This window comes from Microtus oregoni, unplaced genomic scaffold, assembly GCF_018167655.1.
Source record: "Microtus oregoni isolate MIOR12 unplaced genomic scaffold, Mior012 000032F_ref0000030, whole genome shotgun sequence".
NCBI lineage: Eukaryota > Metazoa > Chordata > Mammalia > Rodentia > Cricetidae > Microtus > Microtus oregoni.
The window spans coordinates 17,597,113-17,615,616 of NW_024543091.1; the positions used below are offsets into that span (position 1 = coordinate 17,597,113).

At 47.7% G+C, this 18,504-nt stretch overlaps 1 protein-coding gene across 1 annotated transcript in view; it reads right to left on the reverse strand.

Moving 5' to 3' along the window:
• Positions 1-16,067, reverse strand: part of Anxa2 (annexin A2) — a 39,662-nt gene extending 23,595 nt beyond the window's left edge. The window contains exons 1-3 of the mRNA XM_041679843.1: positions 16,013-16,067; positions 4,122-4,185; positions 109-208 (exon numbers count right to left, since the gene is read on the reverse strand). Of these exons, the coding sequence (XP_041535777.1) occupies positions 109-208; positions 4,122-4,169 (148 nt within the window). The 5' untranslated portion in view covers positions 4,170-4,185; positions 16,013-16,067. The remainder of the gene's footprint in view (positions 1-108; positions 209-4,121; positions 4,186-16,012) is intronic.
• Between the last annotated feature and the right edge of the window lie 2,437 nt (positions 16,068-18,504).

Below are 18,504 nucleotides of genomic sequence, written 5' to 3' on the forward strand. Positions count from 1 at the left end.
CGCAGAGGGCATCTGATACTCTGGAGCTGGGATCTCGGGTGACTGTGACTCGGTCATCCTGTGAGTTGGAGGCCACCCTGACAAGGAGAGGACAGGGGCATGGCCTACCTTTGGTCTTGACAGCCGTCTCGATGTTCAGAGCATCCCTCTCGGCATCAAAGTTGGTGTAGGGTTTGACTGACCCATAGGCACTTGGGGGTGTGGAGTGCTGAGAAGAGAACACAGACACACTCAATGACACACTGCAGATCCTCTCGGTGAAAGAAGACCCCGAGCCCAGATCCCGCACTCCCATTTCTCTTAATAATTCTAGCTACTTTCATGCTAAATGAATGGGTGTTGACAGGCTACCACACTCTGGGTGTCTTTCTTTTCTTAATATTGGGTTCATTTTGGTACTGGGGATGGAGCTCAACTGGTGGAGTACTTGCCTAGCATAGACCAGACCCTGACTTTCCTCTCCCACCACCACATAACCTGGGCTTGGTAGTCTACACCTATAATCCTAACACCCTGGAGATAGAGGTAGGAGGAGCAGAAGTTCAAAATCATCCTCAGCTGCATTAGGAGTTTCAGGCCAGTTTCAGTGACCCAAGCCCATATCAAAAAAGAGAAAATTTTCACTTGTTTCCACAGGAGCTGTTCTTCAAAGGCTCTGCTGGTTTAGACCGTACAGTGCTTCTACTCTGCATTTTACTCGTAGCGAGAGCTTCAAAGTGTAGGGCACCAAGCTAGGGATCTGACACCAGCATCTATTCAAGTTTCTGAAGAGAAAGAACCTGGTCTAGCAAGAATTTGAACTAAGTTAAAACTGTGGAAATGTCTGAAAGATGAGCGCGCACTGCCCCGCGTTACTACAGGCCTGTGCTGCCCAGGTTCCAACTCTTTCAGACAGTGACTCAGGAGTTGGGAGTGTGGCTCAGTTGGCAGAGTGCTTGCCCCAAATGCATGAAGTCCTGAGTTTGATCCCCAGCAGTATATGAGCAGGGATGGTAATCCTAGCCCTGGGAAGGCAGAGGCAGGAGAATCGGATGTTATTCTCAGCTACATGGCAAGTTTCAGGCTAGCCTGGGGTACATGAGGCCCGGACCCCAGAATAAAAACAATTAAACAAACAAACTTATGAGCCATGCTCACCCCCATGCCTCTGTGGGCTGTGCAAGGGAAGGGACTTTCTTCATGCCTGTGCTGTGGCTACTTTGCGGCACCGAGGTTGGTGCCGACTGGCCCGCATCCTCTCTACTGTGACAAGTTCCTGTTCTTCTCCCTTCTACTCAGTGCTGCCCTCTGCCTTTGCCAGGATGCCCTTGCCTACTGCTCTGCCTGGCACATTTCCCTCATTGTCTTCTAAAGTCCTTCCTCTTTGGATGCCTGTCAGAGTCTACCACTTTCCTGAGCTGATGGATGGGAGCCTCTCCCCGCCGCCCCAAGATAACAGCCTGCTTCTCTATCCATCCTCTCCTGTACATTTAACTGCCCTCCTTTCCTGAAATGTTTATTTCAGAAGGATAGCCTGCCCCAAAAGGAAGGGCAGACAATGGGTGTAAGTGATGCGGTTTTGATTGGTGGGTGGTCTTGAACCACACCCCCCCCACAGCGGCTCTCCAGCCTGCAATGCCCCACATCAAGCCTCCATGGTACACGACGATGACCAAGGTCAGAGCAGCTGACTGTGGTGAGGTCAATGATCTGCTCCCCTGCAGGTCTCCTGAGCCAGTCCAGCACCCACACCTCTGGGTTTCCTTACTAGTAGGGTGACACAGGGGAGCCACTGAGATCCACACTCCCAGTGTCCCCCGGGAAAAGCTAGAACTCTGAGTTCAGGGTCAGACACCTGTTAAGTGGGGCCGCATGGTAAATCCGGCTCACATCTATAACTCTGAAGCACAAATGCATCCATCAGCAGAGTTTGCTTGGTCTAACTTCACCACTTCCAGGCATGCTGGACCCCGTGGCATGCATGACATTACTATCTACAAAGTTCATGCTAAAAAATGAGGCGACTGAGTTACAAAATAATGCCCCCTAGTATCTGAAGTAAGTTTATAATTTCATGGTGGGTCCCATTCATACCAATCTTGGGGTACATATGGCCTGTGGGGTTGTAGGTTGGACGCCAGTGACTCGGGTCAGGGAATGCTCTGGGAAGATGGGTGAAGTGATCCAGCTTACATAAAGGAAATTTCAAGCAAAGGGCTTTCTTAAAAAATTTTCTGTATTTGTTCTTGGTAGCTACAGAAGAAAGTGTGCAGGAAGCTACAAAAAAAATTCTCTTCTGATTCTTAACAGGGCCACCAGTAACTTATTGACAGGGGCAGGCAGCCGACCATACACCCACATGACACATGGCTCACTGGTCAGGTGATATGCTGTCGTCGTATCAGTGAGTGGGAGAAAGGTGGGTGTGGCTTTGTGTTTAGTCTAGAGACATAAAGAAAGGGATAATAGAATGTCTACAAAATCCATTTGTCTGAAAATTAAGTTATTAGGTAAAAGTGATCTTTCCTTCCCGTACAGTAATGGGCAATATAGGAAATTTTCTAGTTTCGCCCCGTCTCTCCACACGTACTTCTAGGGTAGACTAGCTTCAACAGCTGACTGAGTAGCTCTCACAAACCTTTTATTTTAAGGGTCTCAGGCTAGCTTCAAACTTGGTATAAAACCACGAATGACTTAGAAATTTTAATTCTCCTGCCTCTATGTCCCAAGGGCTGAGATTACAGATGTTCATGTCTGGTGGTTTCTGCAGTGCTGTGGACAGAACCTATGGCTTCAAGTTAACTAAGTTTAGGCTTTACTCTGTCAACCTGGCCACAGCCATAGCAACTTCTCCTGAAACTTGCTATCAAGAACAATCTAATTATCAAAGGCATTAGATAAAATCTGTTGGAGAAACAAATTATGTAACAGCAAGACTTCTCTAGGCCCTAACAGCAGGCCAAGTTCCAAGACAAGGAAAGAATTAAATGAGGAAACAGCAAAAAGGCTTTAATATTCCACATAGTCTGTGTTCAAACAGGTCCCTTCATTTGCACATTAGGAAAGCAGGTGCCACAGACAACAAAGAAGGGCTTGTGCACAGGACCCAAGCTGTCACCTGTCTTTTGAGTGACTCTTAAAAGACAAATTTTATTTCTGAGCTCCCTCATAGACAAAAGAAAAACAAAATAAAACAACAACAAAGCTCTTTGATTAGTTATATTATTATTCTTTTTAAAAAGATACTTTGTTGCCTGGTGGTGGCGGCACACACCTTTAACCTGAGCACTGGGGAGGCAGAGGCAGAAGGATCTCCTTGAGTTTGAAGCCAGCCTGGCCTACAAGAGCTAGTTCCAGAATAGCCAGAGTGGTTACGCAGAGAAGCCCTGTCTTGAAAAACAAAACAAAAACAAACAAACAAACAAAAAGGAGACTTTCTGGTTTATTTTGTAGAAAAGCTTTCCCAAGTGCTGGATTAAACAGAAAAGTAGAGGCTTCTAAGACCCCACCCTAGCTGATGAAGTACTGTAGCTGGTGGTTGCTTTGAGAGAGAATCACTTTTCTCTGAGGACGTGGTTACTAGTAGGCTATCCATAGTTCAGTGGATGAGTCCTGCACATATACACAGCACTGATTGGACTCAGGGGGTAATAATAATAATAATAATAATAATAATAATAATAATAAAAAATAGCCATAGGTATTGCCTAGAAGAATATTCCAGATAGTCTAAGAAGCCTAAAAGACACTAGAACTGTTTGTTGACAATTCTAGTTGAAGAATTCTAGGCTGAAGCTTACGATAAATAAAAGCTCAAGGCTTGACATTAAAAACGCACATATCACCAAAGCAATAATCACCACTCATGTAGTAAATCTGACAGAACACAATTCCAGCCATTTCCTTCTCAATGATGCTGTCCAAGTTCCATTCGATGCCAAAAAGGGTTTTAGCACCATGACATTGATTTCAAATGAAACTGTGAGTAACGGTTAAAGCAATGAGGAACCGGGATGCAGAGGAGACGCCTAATAATGGCTGAATTATGGCCCCATTTTCCTTGTGTATACAGGGAGACCGTAGCACAGTTCAACAGATGTCCAATTTACAAAATCATACAAAGTGAAAGATTAGATACTCACGTCGCCCTCCAAGCTGAGCTTGCACAGGATTTCGTGGACAGTAGACATTTTGAAAAAAAAAAAGCTGAAAAAAGAAATAATATGAAGTCTTTATAAAGGAAGCTTTCTTTCCCCGAAGCACAGCAACTCATCACACCAAGGTCTTGGACTGTTGCGTCGGAGGCTGGTAAAGCGAGTACTGTCTCCAACAGCCAATTCTCAAGCTTAGCATTGAGAAAAGGAAAGCTTAGAGACGGGTGCCTTAGGTTGGGGATGGATTTCTAAACTGGTCTGTCTCTTGCTCTGGGGACACAGGACCTGGTGGGTCTGGTCTGTGAATGCAAACCCTAAAAGCTTCCTGTGGCAAACAGCACTCGTTCCAACAGAGAATGGGCTCGTCCATCCAAAGCAATAAGCATAGCAAAACTGTCATTACTTGTGTGTCACTCTCAAGTGACTTCATATAGTAAGAGGGACATGAGCTGGGATCAGCAGTGACTCCATGTTGACCTGATCCCAAACAAAGCTTTTAATATGAGCCCCACAACCATTTCCTCCAGTGAGACTCAGGAGGTACTGGGGCAATGTGATGGGTTTGAACATAACATGCTTGCCTTCTGAGCACAAGGACCTTAAAGGAGCCCCAAAAGGTTGGGAGACAGGTGGATCTCTGGGGCTCAGTGGTGAGCCAGTTCAACCTAATTGGCAAGGCTCAAGCCAATGAGAGTTCTTGCCTCAAAAAAACAAGGTGGGTACCGCCAGAGGAGAAATGACACCTAATGGTGACCTCTGGCCTCCACACACAAGTGCACCCAAGCACACGGATATTCACACTCATGCACACACATGCAGCGAGGTTATTAAACTGTTTATAAATGCAAATAGACCAACTTTCTGACATAAACGCATCTCGTTGAGGGCTGACCTTGCATTTCAGATTTAGAGCAGTTGCAATGTCATCATCTCCCATGGAATACATTGTATCAGTCAGGGAACCATATGAATGGAAGATGAATGGCCTTCCCCTATTTGTGGACTAGGCTGTTGGAATTGATAGCCCCATAACCCCAGCTCCCACCACCAAGAGTGATTTCTACTGAGACAAGACAGGTCATTCTGCATAATCACCCCAAAGAAAAACAGCACCCAGCCACCTCCCCAAAAGCTTGCCAACAGCATTTGTACTGCCAGTGCCCTTGGTACTTGTAGGAATGACGCTCTCTGTTCTCTTCAAGGAGGTCGCTTTGCCTAAATGCTTTCATAAAACTGCTTTGAAGACAGTCTATGACACAGCCGTGTGCCAACTTATGGGAATATTTTGAACTAAGTGAATTCTAGGCTGTGGGAGGTGGGAGTTCAGGCAGAGAGGGTCACCTTTATTTGTGGTCAGGATGTATTTCTGCTTTGCCAAGAGGCTCACCATGCCCTCTCCTCCTCCCCGAAGCCTTTTAAGCCAGACCAAAAGAAAGGTCACCAAAAATGTTTGTGACACCTCCACTCCCTCAGCTCCCTCAGCGCCTCTTCTGCCGTGTGTCCCGTGTGTCCCCTGTACGTCCCCTGTGCACGCATGTCATTCTCCACGGTAAAAAGTCTTGCTCTGTCCATCCACTTCTGCGCATCCCTTAGAAAGGACTATTATTCAGCGCTAAGAAGTTCTCAGTCTCAAGGGCAGATGCAGAGGAACTTTAAATGCACATTACTAAGGGAGAGGAGCTGGGCTGGAATGCTGCACATGGCTGATTCCAGGGCATTCTAGAAGAGGCAGTTCTATGGAGGCAGCCAAGGTCGGGAAGATATAAAGGTGGAGCGTAGTGTGCATTTGTGTGTGTGTCTACCAGTGTGTGTGTGCACACACACTTGTCAAGACATGCATGTGGTATATGGGTGCCTATGGAGGCGTGAAGAGGTTGTAGGATCCCTCCGGAATAAGAGTTCATGTAATTGAAAACCACTAAAGTGGGCGCTGGGAACCAAACTCAGGTCCTCAGTAAGAACAAGAAGGGCTCTTCACCTCTAAGTTGTCTCCAGTCTTCACCTGTTGCTACTATTATTTTTATATTTATATATTTGCTTGTGTGTGTGTGCGCGCACATGCTACGGTATACGTATGGAGGTTGATTCTCTCTCTCTCCTCCCATCATGTGGGTCCCAAGCACTGAATTAGGTCATCAGGCTTGGTGGCCAGTGCCTTTTACCTGCTCCACCATCTCACTGGTCCTATGTTGTTGTTTAATGTGGCCAGTAGGAAATTCAAGATTGTATACGCTCCTCACATTCTATGTAGACACAGAATGTATGGAAACTAGCACTCTATATATGGGTGCTGGTCTAAAGGAATTAGAGAAGGCCACAGTTCAATCTCAGCCCCAACGCCTTTTCTGCACCTATTCAGACAGATTAGCCTTTCCCTTGGTCGAGCATCCCTCCAGTCTACCTGGGCCCAAACCCGCCAAAGGCTCCCCATCAGATTCACTTGGCCCGAGAGTTTCCAGAGCAGTTAAGAGCAGTTATCGTCTGCCTCACAGGCTTCCAGACTAAGGAATTAAAATGCAAAGCAGAAGGAAACAAATGAAAAGTGCCAGCTGACCACCCAAGTGGCACAGTTGTGCCCACTACTACCACGTGTGTGTGGCTCCAAGTTCATGAATAGTCAGTGAGGCTCATCCCCAGCTCTGCTGTTCCGGCGATTTCAGCTACACAGCGAGATTTTATTGAGTTGTTCTTCCGAGCTGTCTTCCCAGCTCTGAGCACTGCTTTGCAGACAGTTGCCCACATGCAGCCCTCCCCGCAGTACTGTGCAGATCAAAGACAATCTGATGTACCACTTTACACCCTCCATTCCTGTTAATTCTTCTCCCGCAGCCTCGACACATAAGCAGAGGACACATAAGAGGGATTCTTTTTTTTTTTGGAAGCCCCACAAATCTTGCTTTCTGTGCCAGCATTTATAATCATCTGTTCTTTCATCAAGTTGGTCCTCCCTACTGCTACCAACTCAATCCACCATCTGATCTTGCCAAATAGTTAGAAAGAAATCAAGGCCAGTGAGCTTCCTCTAACTCCAAAAGAGCTGAGCGCTGGCCTTCAAAGATTAGCATCAGGACCAAGCCACACCTCCTTCTATTCATTCCCCCACCAAAAAAAAAAAAAAAATTAGTACTTAAAGTGCTCCTTGACTCTGCTTTCTTCAAGCAAATTGGTTTACTTTCTCTCTGGCTCCTGTTCTTCTCACTTCCCCTCCCTTTGCACCTCCCCATTCCCCTTAAAACAGGGTGTCATGGAGCTGCGGAGATGCTCAGTGGATAAAATTCTGGGCACACAGGTGTAAGGATCAGAGTTCAGATCCCTAGCACCCATCTAAAAGTCAGGTAGATGTGACAGTCCACCTGTAATCTCAGTGCCCCAGTGACAGAGACAGGAGATCTCTGAGTAAGATGGCTCACTAGTCTAGCTACATGGGAGAGCTCCTTCTTCAGGAGATCCTGCCTCAGTAAATGAAAGTGGAAAACAAAAAGTGACATCAGACTCTGAACTCCATATGTATGCACACACACATGCATGTGCATCTATACCTGCACCCTCATGCATACACACACACATGCATGTGCATTTATACCTGTACCCTCATGCATGCACACACACATGCATGTGTATCTATACCTGCACCCTCATACATACACACACACATGCATGTGCATTTATACCTGTACCCTCATGCATGCACACACACATGCATGTGTATCTATACCTGCACCCTCATACATACACACACACATGCATGTGCATTTATACCTGCACCCTCATACATACACACACATATGCATGTGCATTTATACCTGTACCCTCATGCATGCACACACATGCATGTGCATTTATACCTGCACCCTCATGCATGCACACACACATGCATGTGCATTTATACCTGTACCCTCATGCATGCACACACATATACATGTGCATCTATACCTTCACCCTCTTGCATACACACACACACATGCACACCATATACAATAGAGAGAACAAAAAGTCAGGATGTCACTCTGTAGCCCAGTCTGGCTTCAAACTCCCAGTCTTCTCGCCTGGGATTACAGGTGTGTTTTGCCGCACCCAGCTTTCACCATATCTCATGGCACTCTGTGCATTCCTCCAGTCACCACTATGCTGGTAGTGCTCCAATAAGGTCAGAAGAGCCCCATTCCACACAGCCCTCCGCAACCTTTTGACAGGAATTCCTTATTCATTTAGTACTGAGTGCCCTCCACTTGAAAAGCTTTGAAATAGTACACAGTTACATATGACTCAATGCTGGAAGGGTACTTTGCTGCATTTCCTCTACCTAGTCTCAGACCCCTATACAAATAAAGAATACATATTTCCACAAACTAGGTGACAAACAGACTCTGTGTGTGTGTGTGTGTGTGTGTGTGTGTGTGTGTGTGTGCGCGTGCGCGCGGGTGTATTAGAAGTTCATGCATCTGTGTGCAAGCAGAGAAGCGGGAAGAGGACACTGGGGTCTTCCTCTACCACTCTCCATTGTCTCCTCTTGAAGTAGGGTCTCTCTCCTGGCACCTGAAGCTTGCACTTGCTGGAGCAAGCTGAAAGACAGCAGTCCAGAGGTCCTCCTATTTCTGCCCCCTTCAGAGCTGTGATACCTGGTTTGCTGCCTTTGGGCTGAGATTTGAAGTCCGGTTCTTATTGCACAGCGAGCACTCTTTACCACTCAGCCATCTCTCCGGCCCCAAACATGTACTTTGAAACAGTTTTTGGTAGAAGTCCCATTTATATCACAACCTTTCTGCACCAAAAATATCATAATAACCCCAAAGTCATAGAGACTGACAAGCCATATCTAAGTGCCCACATCCATAAATATTTCCTAGCTCATGCAAGTTTAATGGCGACCCTATTTTAGCTTGGAAATAAAATATAGCCTTTGCTTCTCCACTTCACCCAATCCTCTGGCTGTGCAGTTTCTCTGAATAGGGTCGATTAGTTGCTAGAACAAACAGTGAGTGTTGCCTCTCACCACGATTGCTAAAACTTTAGTTTGACTAAGGAGAATGGATCAGTATGCTGTGGGGTCATAAAAGGTCATTGCAGTGCTGGTGAGGCTTGTATAGACTCTGGTAATGGTCAGGTCATCCACAGACTCAGAGGACGGGCGCACCGAGACTGTACATAAGGGATGTAGCATCCTCAGCTGCAGCTTCCCACTGTGATGGAACAACTTTGCCGCTGACTTGAGTGGATTTAGATTTACCATGGAAACACAGCCCTGGGTGTGTCTGTGAGGGATTTCCTAGTTTAGAGTCATTAAAATGGGAAGACCCATGCCAGGAGCTTTTGTCATGGGCTACATTAAAAACAAAAGACCATATACCGGGAGCTAGCATTCTTCTCTCTCTGCTTCCTGACTGTGTGTGCAATGTGACCAGCTGCCTCCTCAGGCTCCTGTCGCCATGCCTTCCCTGCTAGTATGGACTGTGTGCACTTAAACTGCACGCTGTAATAGGCCCTTCGTCCTTTTAGGTGCTCCTCCTTAGGTATTTGGTCACAACCACCAGACAAGTAACTAAATACTCTTGGAGAAGAGACACTTAAGAGACTACCCACGGTCCACGGCAGGGGAGGGCTACAACCCGGGACCTTCGACTTCTCTGCTTTGGTTCTTTAGACCTTGCCCCAGTGCCCCTTCAACAGAGAGATTATTATGTCGCAACCATCAAGGAAGCAGAGTGGCTCAGTCTAGGGCCTAAAGGTGAGGCCTCTATGTGAAGGCAGTGAGTCATCAGCCAGAGGAACATGTCAGGGGTGGAGGGAGTAGGGGACTGGGGAGGGACACATCCCCAGTGGACCTCAGGAAAACAAGGGGACAGGTTTGTTAGGAAGCCATGTCCGTGCGGTGACCCCCAAACCCAAGGACCTGAATGAATGCTGCCAAGTTAAGTTTGGCTACAGAAATGGTGGGATGTGATTAGACCCAATACTCCTATTTACCTGTTCACCAAAACACAAGACTTAAAACCAGGTCTCCAAAAGCCACATGCGAAAGTGCATGACTGTAATCCCAGCTCCTTGGAGGTGGAGGTGGGAGGAAGGGAAGTTCATCCTTGGCTACAGACTGAGTTTGAGGCTAGGCTGGTCTGTATGAGATCCTGGCTTGAAAGAAATTAAAAAAAAAAAAAAACCAATCAAACAAAAATGAGTCGGCATGGCCTGTAAGAGGGTCCTCACTAAACTAACTCCTAACCCCACAATGTAAAATTTCAGGTACCTTAAGAGCAGAGCCACCCTCTCTTTTTGGCACTCTGCTCCCCAGATTTGCATCTCTCTTTCAAGCACCTCAGCCGCACCCAGCTGACCAACTAGTTTCAGCCTGCATAGCAGAAAGAACTATCAGGTAAGCCATCTGTTGATGAGAACACTCTATGCCAGGGCCTTGGCTCCCATGGTGGGCTGGGCCCTGGCACCACTGAGAAAAGGGCTCTTTCTCAGGCAGGTGTTTCTGTTTAAGAAAACAAACCAGTCCAATCCGAGGAGACTCGGAAAGCCGTACCGTCCTTCAGCCAGTGTGAAGTAGCACCTGACAGTGGTGGAGAAACAGGGACTGCCCCAGCGCCTCCCTAAGTGAAGGGAACACACTGTCTCCCGTGGCCTTGAAAACAATCAGTGGGACTTACCCTGCGGGCACCACGCTCTCAGGAGACAAAGTTGGCAGTGAAGGAATCTGTGGAGTCATTTACATGTAACATAAAACAGATAGTCTGTTTTACAAATAATTTGTAGTTTTGTCTTAAAAAAATAAAAACTAATAACTAGATCTTATTACATTTTCTTGTTCTGCTTCAAAAAAAAAAAACAAAGTTATGGCAATGACCAAAAAGTACAAATAAAGTTGTTTTTAACCTTTATTCTGTCAAAGAAAAGTGAAACACATCGTTTGCAAAAAACTCCGAGGAAAGATTTCACAGGCAATGCTCTAAACAGCAAAAATACACTTCGCCGAGTTAAAAAGTGCTAGTTCCAGAAAGCCCAGATATTCATTTGCACAGAGCTTGTTGGGACATGGCTGGTCTGCAGGGAATCCAGCCCAGCACTTTCAGAGACACACCCACTTGGCCAGCGTTAACAAGACACAGCATGTTGTTGGGTTACCCCAAAACAGATGCCTAGCAACCACGATGAATCAATGGGGATGGGAATGACTCCAAACCTAGATTTTTAGTCAGAATGGGTGGGGGTGGGAATGTGGAGGACTGGGTTTCCCCATCACAGTCTTTGCTCTCTTATTGTAGTTCCTGGACACCACTGTCTACAAATCACACTAGGATTTTAAATAAATAATAAAAAAAAAACAAGAATGATGGGAAAGGAAGTTCCCACTGGACCTCACCCTCTAAACCTCTAAATCATCTTCAGTTAACAGAACCTTCTTGAAGGCGCATACTTTCCCCCTTAGCTTTATGGTTCTGATTAATGTTTGACTCACAGGGCCAAGTTAAGCCCCAGGATTCCTGGAATTCCGCCCACCAGCCCCGTGGCCTCAGCAAGAGGCCCCTGCAGCGCTTGTTCTAGCCTGTCCCTCTGGCTGTGGGATCTGAATCAATATTTGTCTGCTAGCTACAGATACTGCCACTTCTTGCTTTGGGAGGCCCTCCTGATAGACTGGGAGTGGGTGGAGAGAGACTAGAGTGGAAGAATGATGTCATTTGGCATGAGACACATTCAGCATTGGGAAATGCAGCCTGAGCACCTATAATTCAATCTCAGTGTCTTATGGCCCACATAGTAGGCTTCCAACTGGGCTCAACTGCCAGAACAAGAAAAGCCCAAGTTTGAGACACTGCCCCACACTACGAACCTTCTTCCTGGTTTAAGTCTGTTGTTTCTTCTCTCTCTCCCTCCTCCTCCCTCCCCTTCTCTTGTCTTTAGACAAGGGTTCTCATTTAGCACAGCCTAGCGTCAGTTTTCTAGCCAAGGATAATCTTCAACTTTGGATCCTCCTGCCTCCCGATTTTAATATGGTGCTGAGGATGGAATCCGAGCCTTGTATACATTGGCAAGCACTCTACCCACTGAGCCACACCACCCATCTTCAATACTGTCTTTGCACAGGCGCACAAACACACACTCACACATGCTCTCTCCACCTAAGTCAGGCGAGACCATTGACTCTTCTCTCAGATGCTCAGGACTATCTGCTCCTCTACCCGGAGCACTCGATATCAGTGGGCATCTAAGAGAGACTGTAAGCTCTAGGGAGTGACAGCGGAGAGCAGCTTTCTCAATCACCCTCCTTGCCCAGACCTCCTGCTAGTCTTTCCGCACTTGTGAAATACCAGAGTAGAGTGTTTGGAGGACATCTTCCACACCGTCCAGCCATGGGACTTATGACTTACTTTTCTGTCCTGACTCAGAGGTCTGACAGCTTATAGTCTCACTTAGATGGCAAGTTGGAATGGTTCACACACTGGTTCTTTCTGGTTTAAGTCTACGTTGTTCTTTTCCAACAGAGTCTCCTTTCTCAATTTCCCCTCTTTACCTAAAACTGAATGTTTAAAAAAAAAAAATCCAGGTCCAGTTCCACCCATTCAGACTTGGGAGCTCCCATTCCCAGCCTCTGAACATCTTCAGACAGCCTGGCAGATGATGTTAGGCCAGCTTCTGCCCATTGGTGATAAGCAGCTGGTAGCCAGCCCCATCTCCACATTATCTGGATGCTATGGCTCTAGCTCTGCCACAGGACAACATGGGAACCAGAGCACACACAGGAACAAGCAGAGAGCCAGGCAGCAAAGAGGAAACCTGAGAGAGATAGCTGTGAGAACCTTGTAACTCCTCTGAGCTGTGAGTGTCCTCTGGGTGTGGCCAGGAGACAAAGGGCACGTACAAACGGTTCCGTGTCATGGCCACTCCCTGGGATGACAGTGTCCACTTCAAGTCTGGGATTTGAACTCAGACAGCTTGGATGCTGCAAATGGATACCCTAAGAAGATCTAAGCTCAGATGACTTAAAAGCGTCCATGTGCACCCATTAGGGAACATCTGGAGATCACGTCAGTGGAACCACCCAGAATCACCAGTCCCCTCAACGACATGGATGGGGGCTGCCTCTCGAAACAAAAGGAAACCCATGCCAGACTGCAAATGGGTGGAAAGAATTTCTGTTAAGGACTGGAATTTCCTCTCTGGTGGCAGGCCCACAGCTAGAGGAGGGTGTAACTTGGGGGATTAATTGTAGGTGCAGAAAAAGAGTCAGCTTCTACTCAAGGCTCGCAGTTGATTCTGCAGGACAGGTTTAAGCCAGTTGATTTAGACACTTCTTTGGGATGAGCTCAGCTCCATGTCCAGGTCTGAGAAACAGCTGTGTACAAGTGGGGAAGAGAGACCCAGCCGGGTTGGCGAGGAGATACTAGTTTAGGAAAAAAGAAAATGTCAAATCCAATTGCTATCTCTACAACTACTTCACTTATCTTTTTCTCTTTCCCCAATAGATTCAAAATCTCAAAAGCAAGGGCTGTGTGTGTGTGTGTGTGTGTGTGTGTGTGTGTCTGTGTGTGCAAGCGCACAGAGAATGCACATGCACGTAGATGTGTATCTAGTTCGCTGCTGTGTCCTCAGTACCATAATTGGGACTGGGACACAGTGGGCACCTAACAGACACTTTGTTCATAAGACAAATGGACATTTAAAGCAGCCCATAGTGCCTGGGATTCCTTTTGTAACATACCCACTCTCCCCCGATGAAACAGGTCCCTGCACTTTGCCCAAGCCAAGAGTTAAAGCAAAAGTTCCCATCAGCCCTCACACACATTAATCCAGGACCAAAGTCGCAGGGAGAAACCACAGTCCTCAGAAATCAATAGCAATTTAGAAGAGTGCCTGCCTTGCCAGGAAAACTACTTAAATCAGAACTTAGCCAGGAAGCCGATGGCCAAGACTGCATGCATATCTAATGCTAATCAATAGAGGGGCTTTAATAGCTCAAAGACACAGGATGTGAAACATTGAGACACCAGTCCAAACCCAAGCTCTCAGCTAAAGCTGTAAGCGTTAGTAAAACTTCCTGAACTCTACCACACCAAACAGGAAACCCTCAACAGAAAGATGTGCCTAGGGGGTTGCCCCTGCCGCAGCCGAGGCCATGGGCTCTAGAGAAACCCCTGGGTAAGCTGTGGACCCAGTGAAAAGAGCCAGGGCTCTGCCCTGGTCTCATCTGCCATCTTCAAGTTCCCTGACTCAGATCCACAAGTTCGGCAGGGCGGTGCCGAAATGAGGAGGAAGTGGGTGTGGAGAAGGACGGCAGAGTCTCCAAAGCCAACGGAACACGGCAAGGGGACAAGCAGGGGAAAAAAAATCGGAGAAGAGGCAGGCACACGTTTTCAATTAACACGATTTAATCAAGACTATCATCAAAACAAAGGGGAAAAAACCTGAAAACGACACCAGTGACTTTGTCTTCCTATCCACAGACCACTCCTCACCTTCCCATCTTGTATCCTGCTCCCCTGCCACTAGGCAGCACTCAGATACAGGGCAAAGTAATTTTTTTTTCTTTTTTGAATGCTAGTTTGGGATTCCAAACACCTTCTACAGAGTTCTTGAGGGAATGGCAGGGGAGTGGCTTCCCCAGTCAAGTTGTAGACTCACCTAGTAATGTCCCTGAGTTACAGGTCGAGGACCTTGGATCCCGAAAGTTTATGGTTGTTGTTAAGGGCTGAGGCTGAGTATGGCAAATTACTACACAAATGAGTAACTCTTTCCGGTTCTGAGAATGAAGACTGGATCTTGTGTACCCTACTAGGGCGCTCTACAAATGAGCTAGATCATCAGCTTCTGGGTTTTTTGAGACAGTGGTCTCACTGTGTAGCTCAGCTGGATTCACACTCAGGACCTTGCTGCCTCAGTCTCCTGAGAGTGGAGATTACCGCTTTGTCTCAACTAGCAGGGGTTTTGTTTGTTTTTTCATTTGCACGACGCTGTGTTTTCAGTGCGCTTTACTATCTATTTTTGAATGAACTTGTTTTCGGAAACCTTCAATAACTCAGTGTGGGTGGCGCTAAGAACAAGAGTTCGGAAACCACTTTTATAGATAAAGAAACTTTTGGAACCACAGCCCTCCGGGCCAGCACTGGAACCTGCAGCCCAGGAGCCACGCCCTTTTCTATAGATCCTGTCAACTGACTCATGGTGGCATCAGTGCAGTCGAGGCAACTTTCCCTACGGAACCACCCGGGGACGCTTCCTTCTGCACGCGTTCCAGAGAATGGCAAACTCCACAGAAAGAAAGAAATCTGAGGTCGCTCTCCTACCAGACAATCTAGAGTTTGTGACAAAGACTGAGATGAGATTGTTTTATCGGTAAAGGAGAACACGATACTCAAGACTTGAAGTTCAGGTCCCCCCCCCCCCCCCGGGACCTCCCCTGTACCCCGACTTCACAAAAGTACGTTTGTCAGCTGCAAGGAAATTCACCTGAAATTGCAGGAGTTATGGTTCAGAGTGAGAGAACTCAGTGCAGAAAGCGGAGGGGAAAAGTCCACAGACTTCACCGCTGGGCCGCAGGCTCCCCAGCGGCCACACCCAGTCCCCCTTTGGCACCTAGCACGTCTGGAATGCCGCACCCCCCGACTCTCCGCCCCACACAGGGTCTCCCCGCTTCCCAGAGGACCTCGGGGGGAATCACGGCCCCCCCACCTCTGCCCAACACCCCCCCAGGCGTGGTATGCAAAGAGACGTGTCACGACCCCAGGCGGGACACTTTGCAACTCTACTGCAGGACCCGCAGATCACCCAGTGGGGTGGGTCCTTCTCCGTGCCTCCCAGGGTCCCCATTGCCGGAGCCTGTCTGCTTCCCGTTCAACACCGCAACCCTGAGGCCATAGCGGGCGACCGAGCCGCACCCCACTTACCTGGGCCGGGCGCCTAGCCTTGAGAGCCTCCCGAGAAGCCGAGCGGCCCGGCTGGGCTGGGTGGGGCTTTTATACCCGCCCCATCCTCCCTGCGTAAGGCCCCGCCTCCCCTCCCCTCCCAGGCCTGTTCCCACCCTGCTCCGGGTGATTCACCCTCCTTGGAACGCTGCCCAGGCCCTGCCCTGCCCTACGGGACAGCCCCACCACCTCCCCAGGCCCATCAAGCCTCCACCCCCTAGACCCCCCTTACTCCTAGGGTACAGGACCCAGGGCTCAGGCTGGCCTGGGTAATTAAGATTTCCGCAGACTTGCCCAATTCACTTCTTCTTTTGCTTCTAGGCTTTTAGGTAATGGAGGGTAGAATTGTTTCAAGACACATATATTTGGATTCCCCTGAGCTAGGCTGTTGGCGCCCAGCTCTCCATAACCGCCTGCAAACATATTAGTTTAACCTCTGGTCACCAGATGGAGGAGCATGGGAAGGGCGGGCAGTTCGCTTGAAACTGCCCTACAGAGCCTTGGAAACCAAAGCCACAGGGCAGGGAGGCCTCCAAGCAGTCAGAAAGACCTGGAGGTGAGGCCTGGAGGTGCCTCCTTCCTCCAGACAGCAGAACTTCTGTGCTTTCTACATCCCAGGACTTCCTACCGCCTTTTCTAAAGGCAGGTTTTGGCTTTTTGAGTTGTTTTGGTTTTGTTTTTCCTCCTTCCCTTGACCAATTGCTTCTCTGGTGTCTATTGTTTCTTTTCTAGCCTGCTTTTCCAGGGGAGTCACATGGACAAGGCAGGATGAACTACGTTTGTGTGTGACTGCCCACACTGTATCAAAACTCAAGCTAGCAGAAGAATACAGAACACAGTTCACCACGCTAGGTCTTTAAGCTCCCCCCTTCCACCTCTCTTTTCTTCTGGTCCTAATGGTTCTTCAGCATATCTCCCATCTCTTTGTGTGTACCTATGGTTCGCATGTATCACATGTGGAAGCCAACCAGATGGCAGCCTCGGGGATGCTGTTTCTCAGGAATGGTCCACCTTGTTATTTGAGACAAGGTCTCTCTTTGGTCTGGAGCTCACAAATTATGCCAGACCAGCTGGCTCAGGCTCTTTCCCTTGGGCCAGCTGAGCCATCTTCCTAGCCCTCCTGACTTCAACATCTGTTTAAACTTCCCACCCGAGTCTCAGTTCACTCCTAGGAGCCAGAGGAGGACAGCCAGGGGAGAGATACTTGGTACAGTGCCCACTGTCACACGGCCAGTTAGCTGTGAAGCTGGCCTCAGCTGGGGTCTCGACACCCAGCTCAAGCTCTGAGTTGCCCAGCCCTGTCTCTAGGAGCTGTACACAAGGCCCAGCAGAATGACAAGAAGAAAACACCGTAAAGTTTTTGAGACAATGTCTGATTTGCAGTCACAGCTCTTCAATAGGGACAGCTTTAAAGACAGAAACCACGTTTATCTGTCGACTGGGTGCAAACACCTTGGAACATAAGAAGACGCAGGCAGGCACACCATGCCTGCAAGCTGTCGTTATTTCTCCACCCAGCCCCAAAGGCCACACACTCCTGCTTGTGTGTGGGAATGTACCGGAAATGACACTTGACTGACATCATGTGAAATGTAGGAAAAGCCACCAAACATTCTAAAGAATTTCTGGCTTATTCTGGACATCTGGCAAAGCTTAACATATATGGCTAGGCTTCATTTATGCCCTGCTAAACTTGTCAGTGACCCCATCAAAAAAAAAAAAAAAGAGGCAGTTAGAAGTCATACGTGGCTATTTCTGAGGAATGCGAGACCAGCTCTGCTAATGTGAAGAGCTTCTGCCTCACCATTCAAAGGCTGTCTTCTTCCGTTGTTTCCCTGAAGCAGTTCCCTCTGCTTCACACATGGCCGACTGCCATGGGTTAAACGCTGAGGAAGTCTTAAAGCGCTGAGACGGTCTTCAAAACACCATGCTGAGTCTTTCTGGATCTTAAACTATTTACACCGTTTTTAAACTTTTTATCTTATGTGCATGAGTGTTTTTGCCTGTATGTATGTCTGTGGACCACACATTTGCCTGGTGCCCTTAGAGGACCCTGGAAGTGGAGTTAGAGACTGTTGTCAGCCACCATGTGGGTGCCGAGAATCAAACCTGACTCCTCTGGAAAAGAAGCCAGTGCTCTTAATTGCTGCGCCATCTCTCCGGTCCCCTGGAGTCTTAAGATAGATATCTTTGCACAGCCGCATCCTTGTTTTCATCTTTATCCTGAAACTACTTCTTAATTTGGAAACCACTGACTATAGTTCTGCTTGGGAAGCAAAGAGGTCTCTCTTTCGTGTGCACCTTTCTTCTTGTCCTGTCTCCTTGGCATCCTGCATTCTTTCTGGAGATCTCACTGGTTCTGATGTTAGTCCATCGGACACACAGTTTATCAAAAGGCAATTTGAGGGGACGCTTACTGATACATATTCGGGATAATTTGGAAATCAAATTGACCATTGCTAGGCAATAGTTGT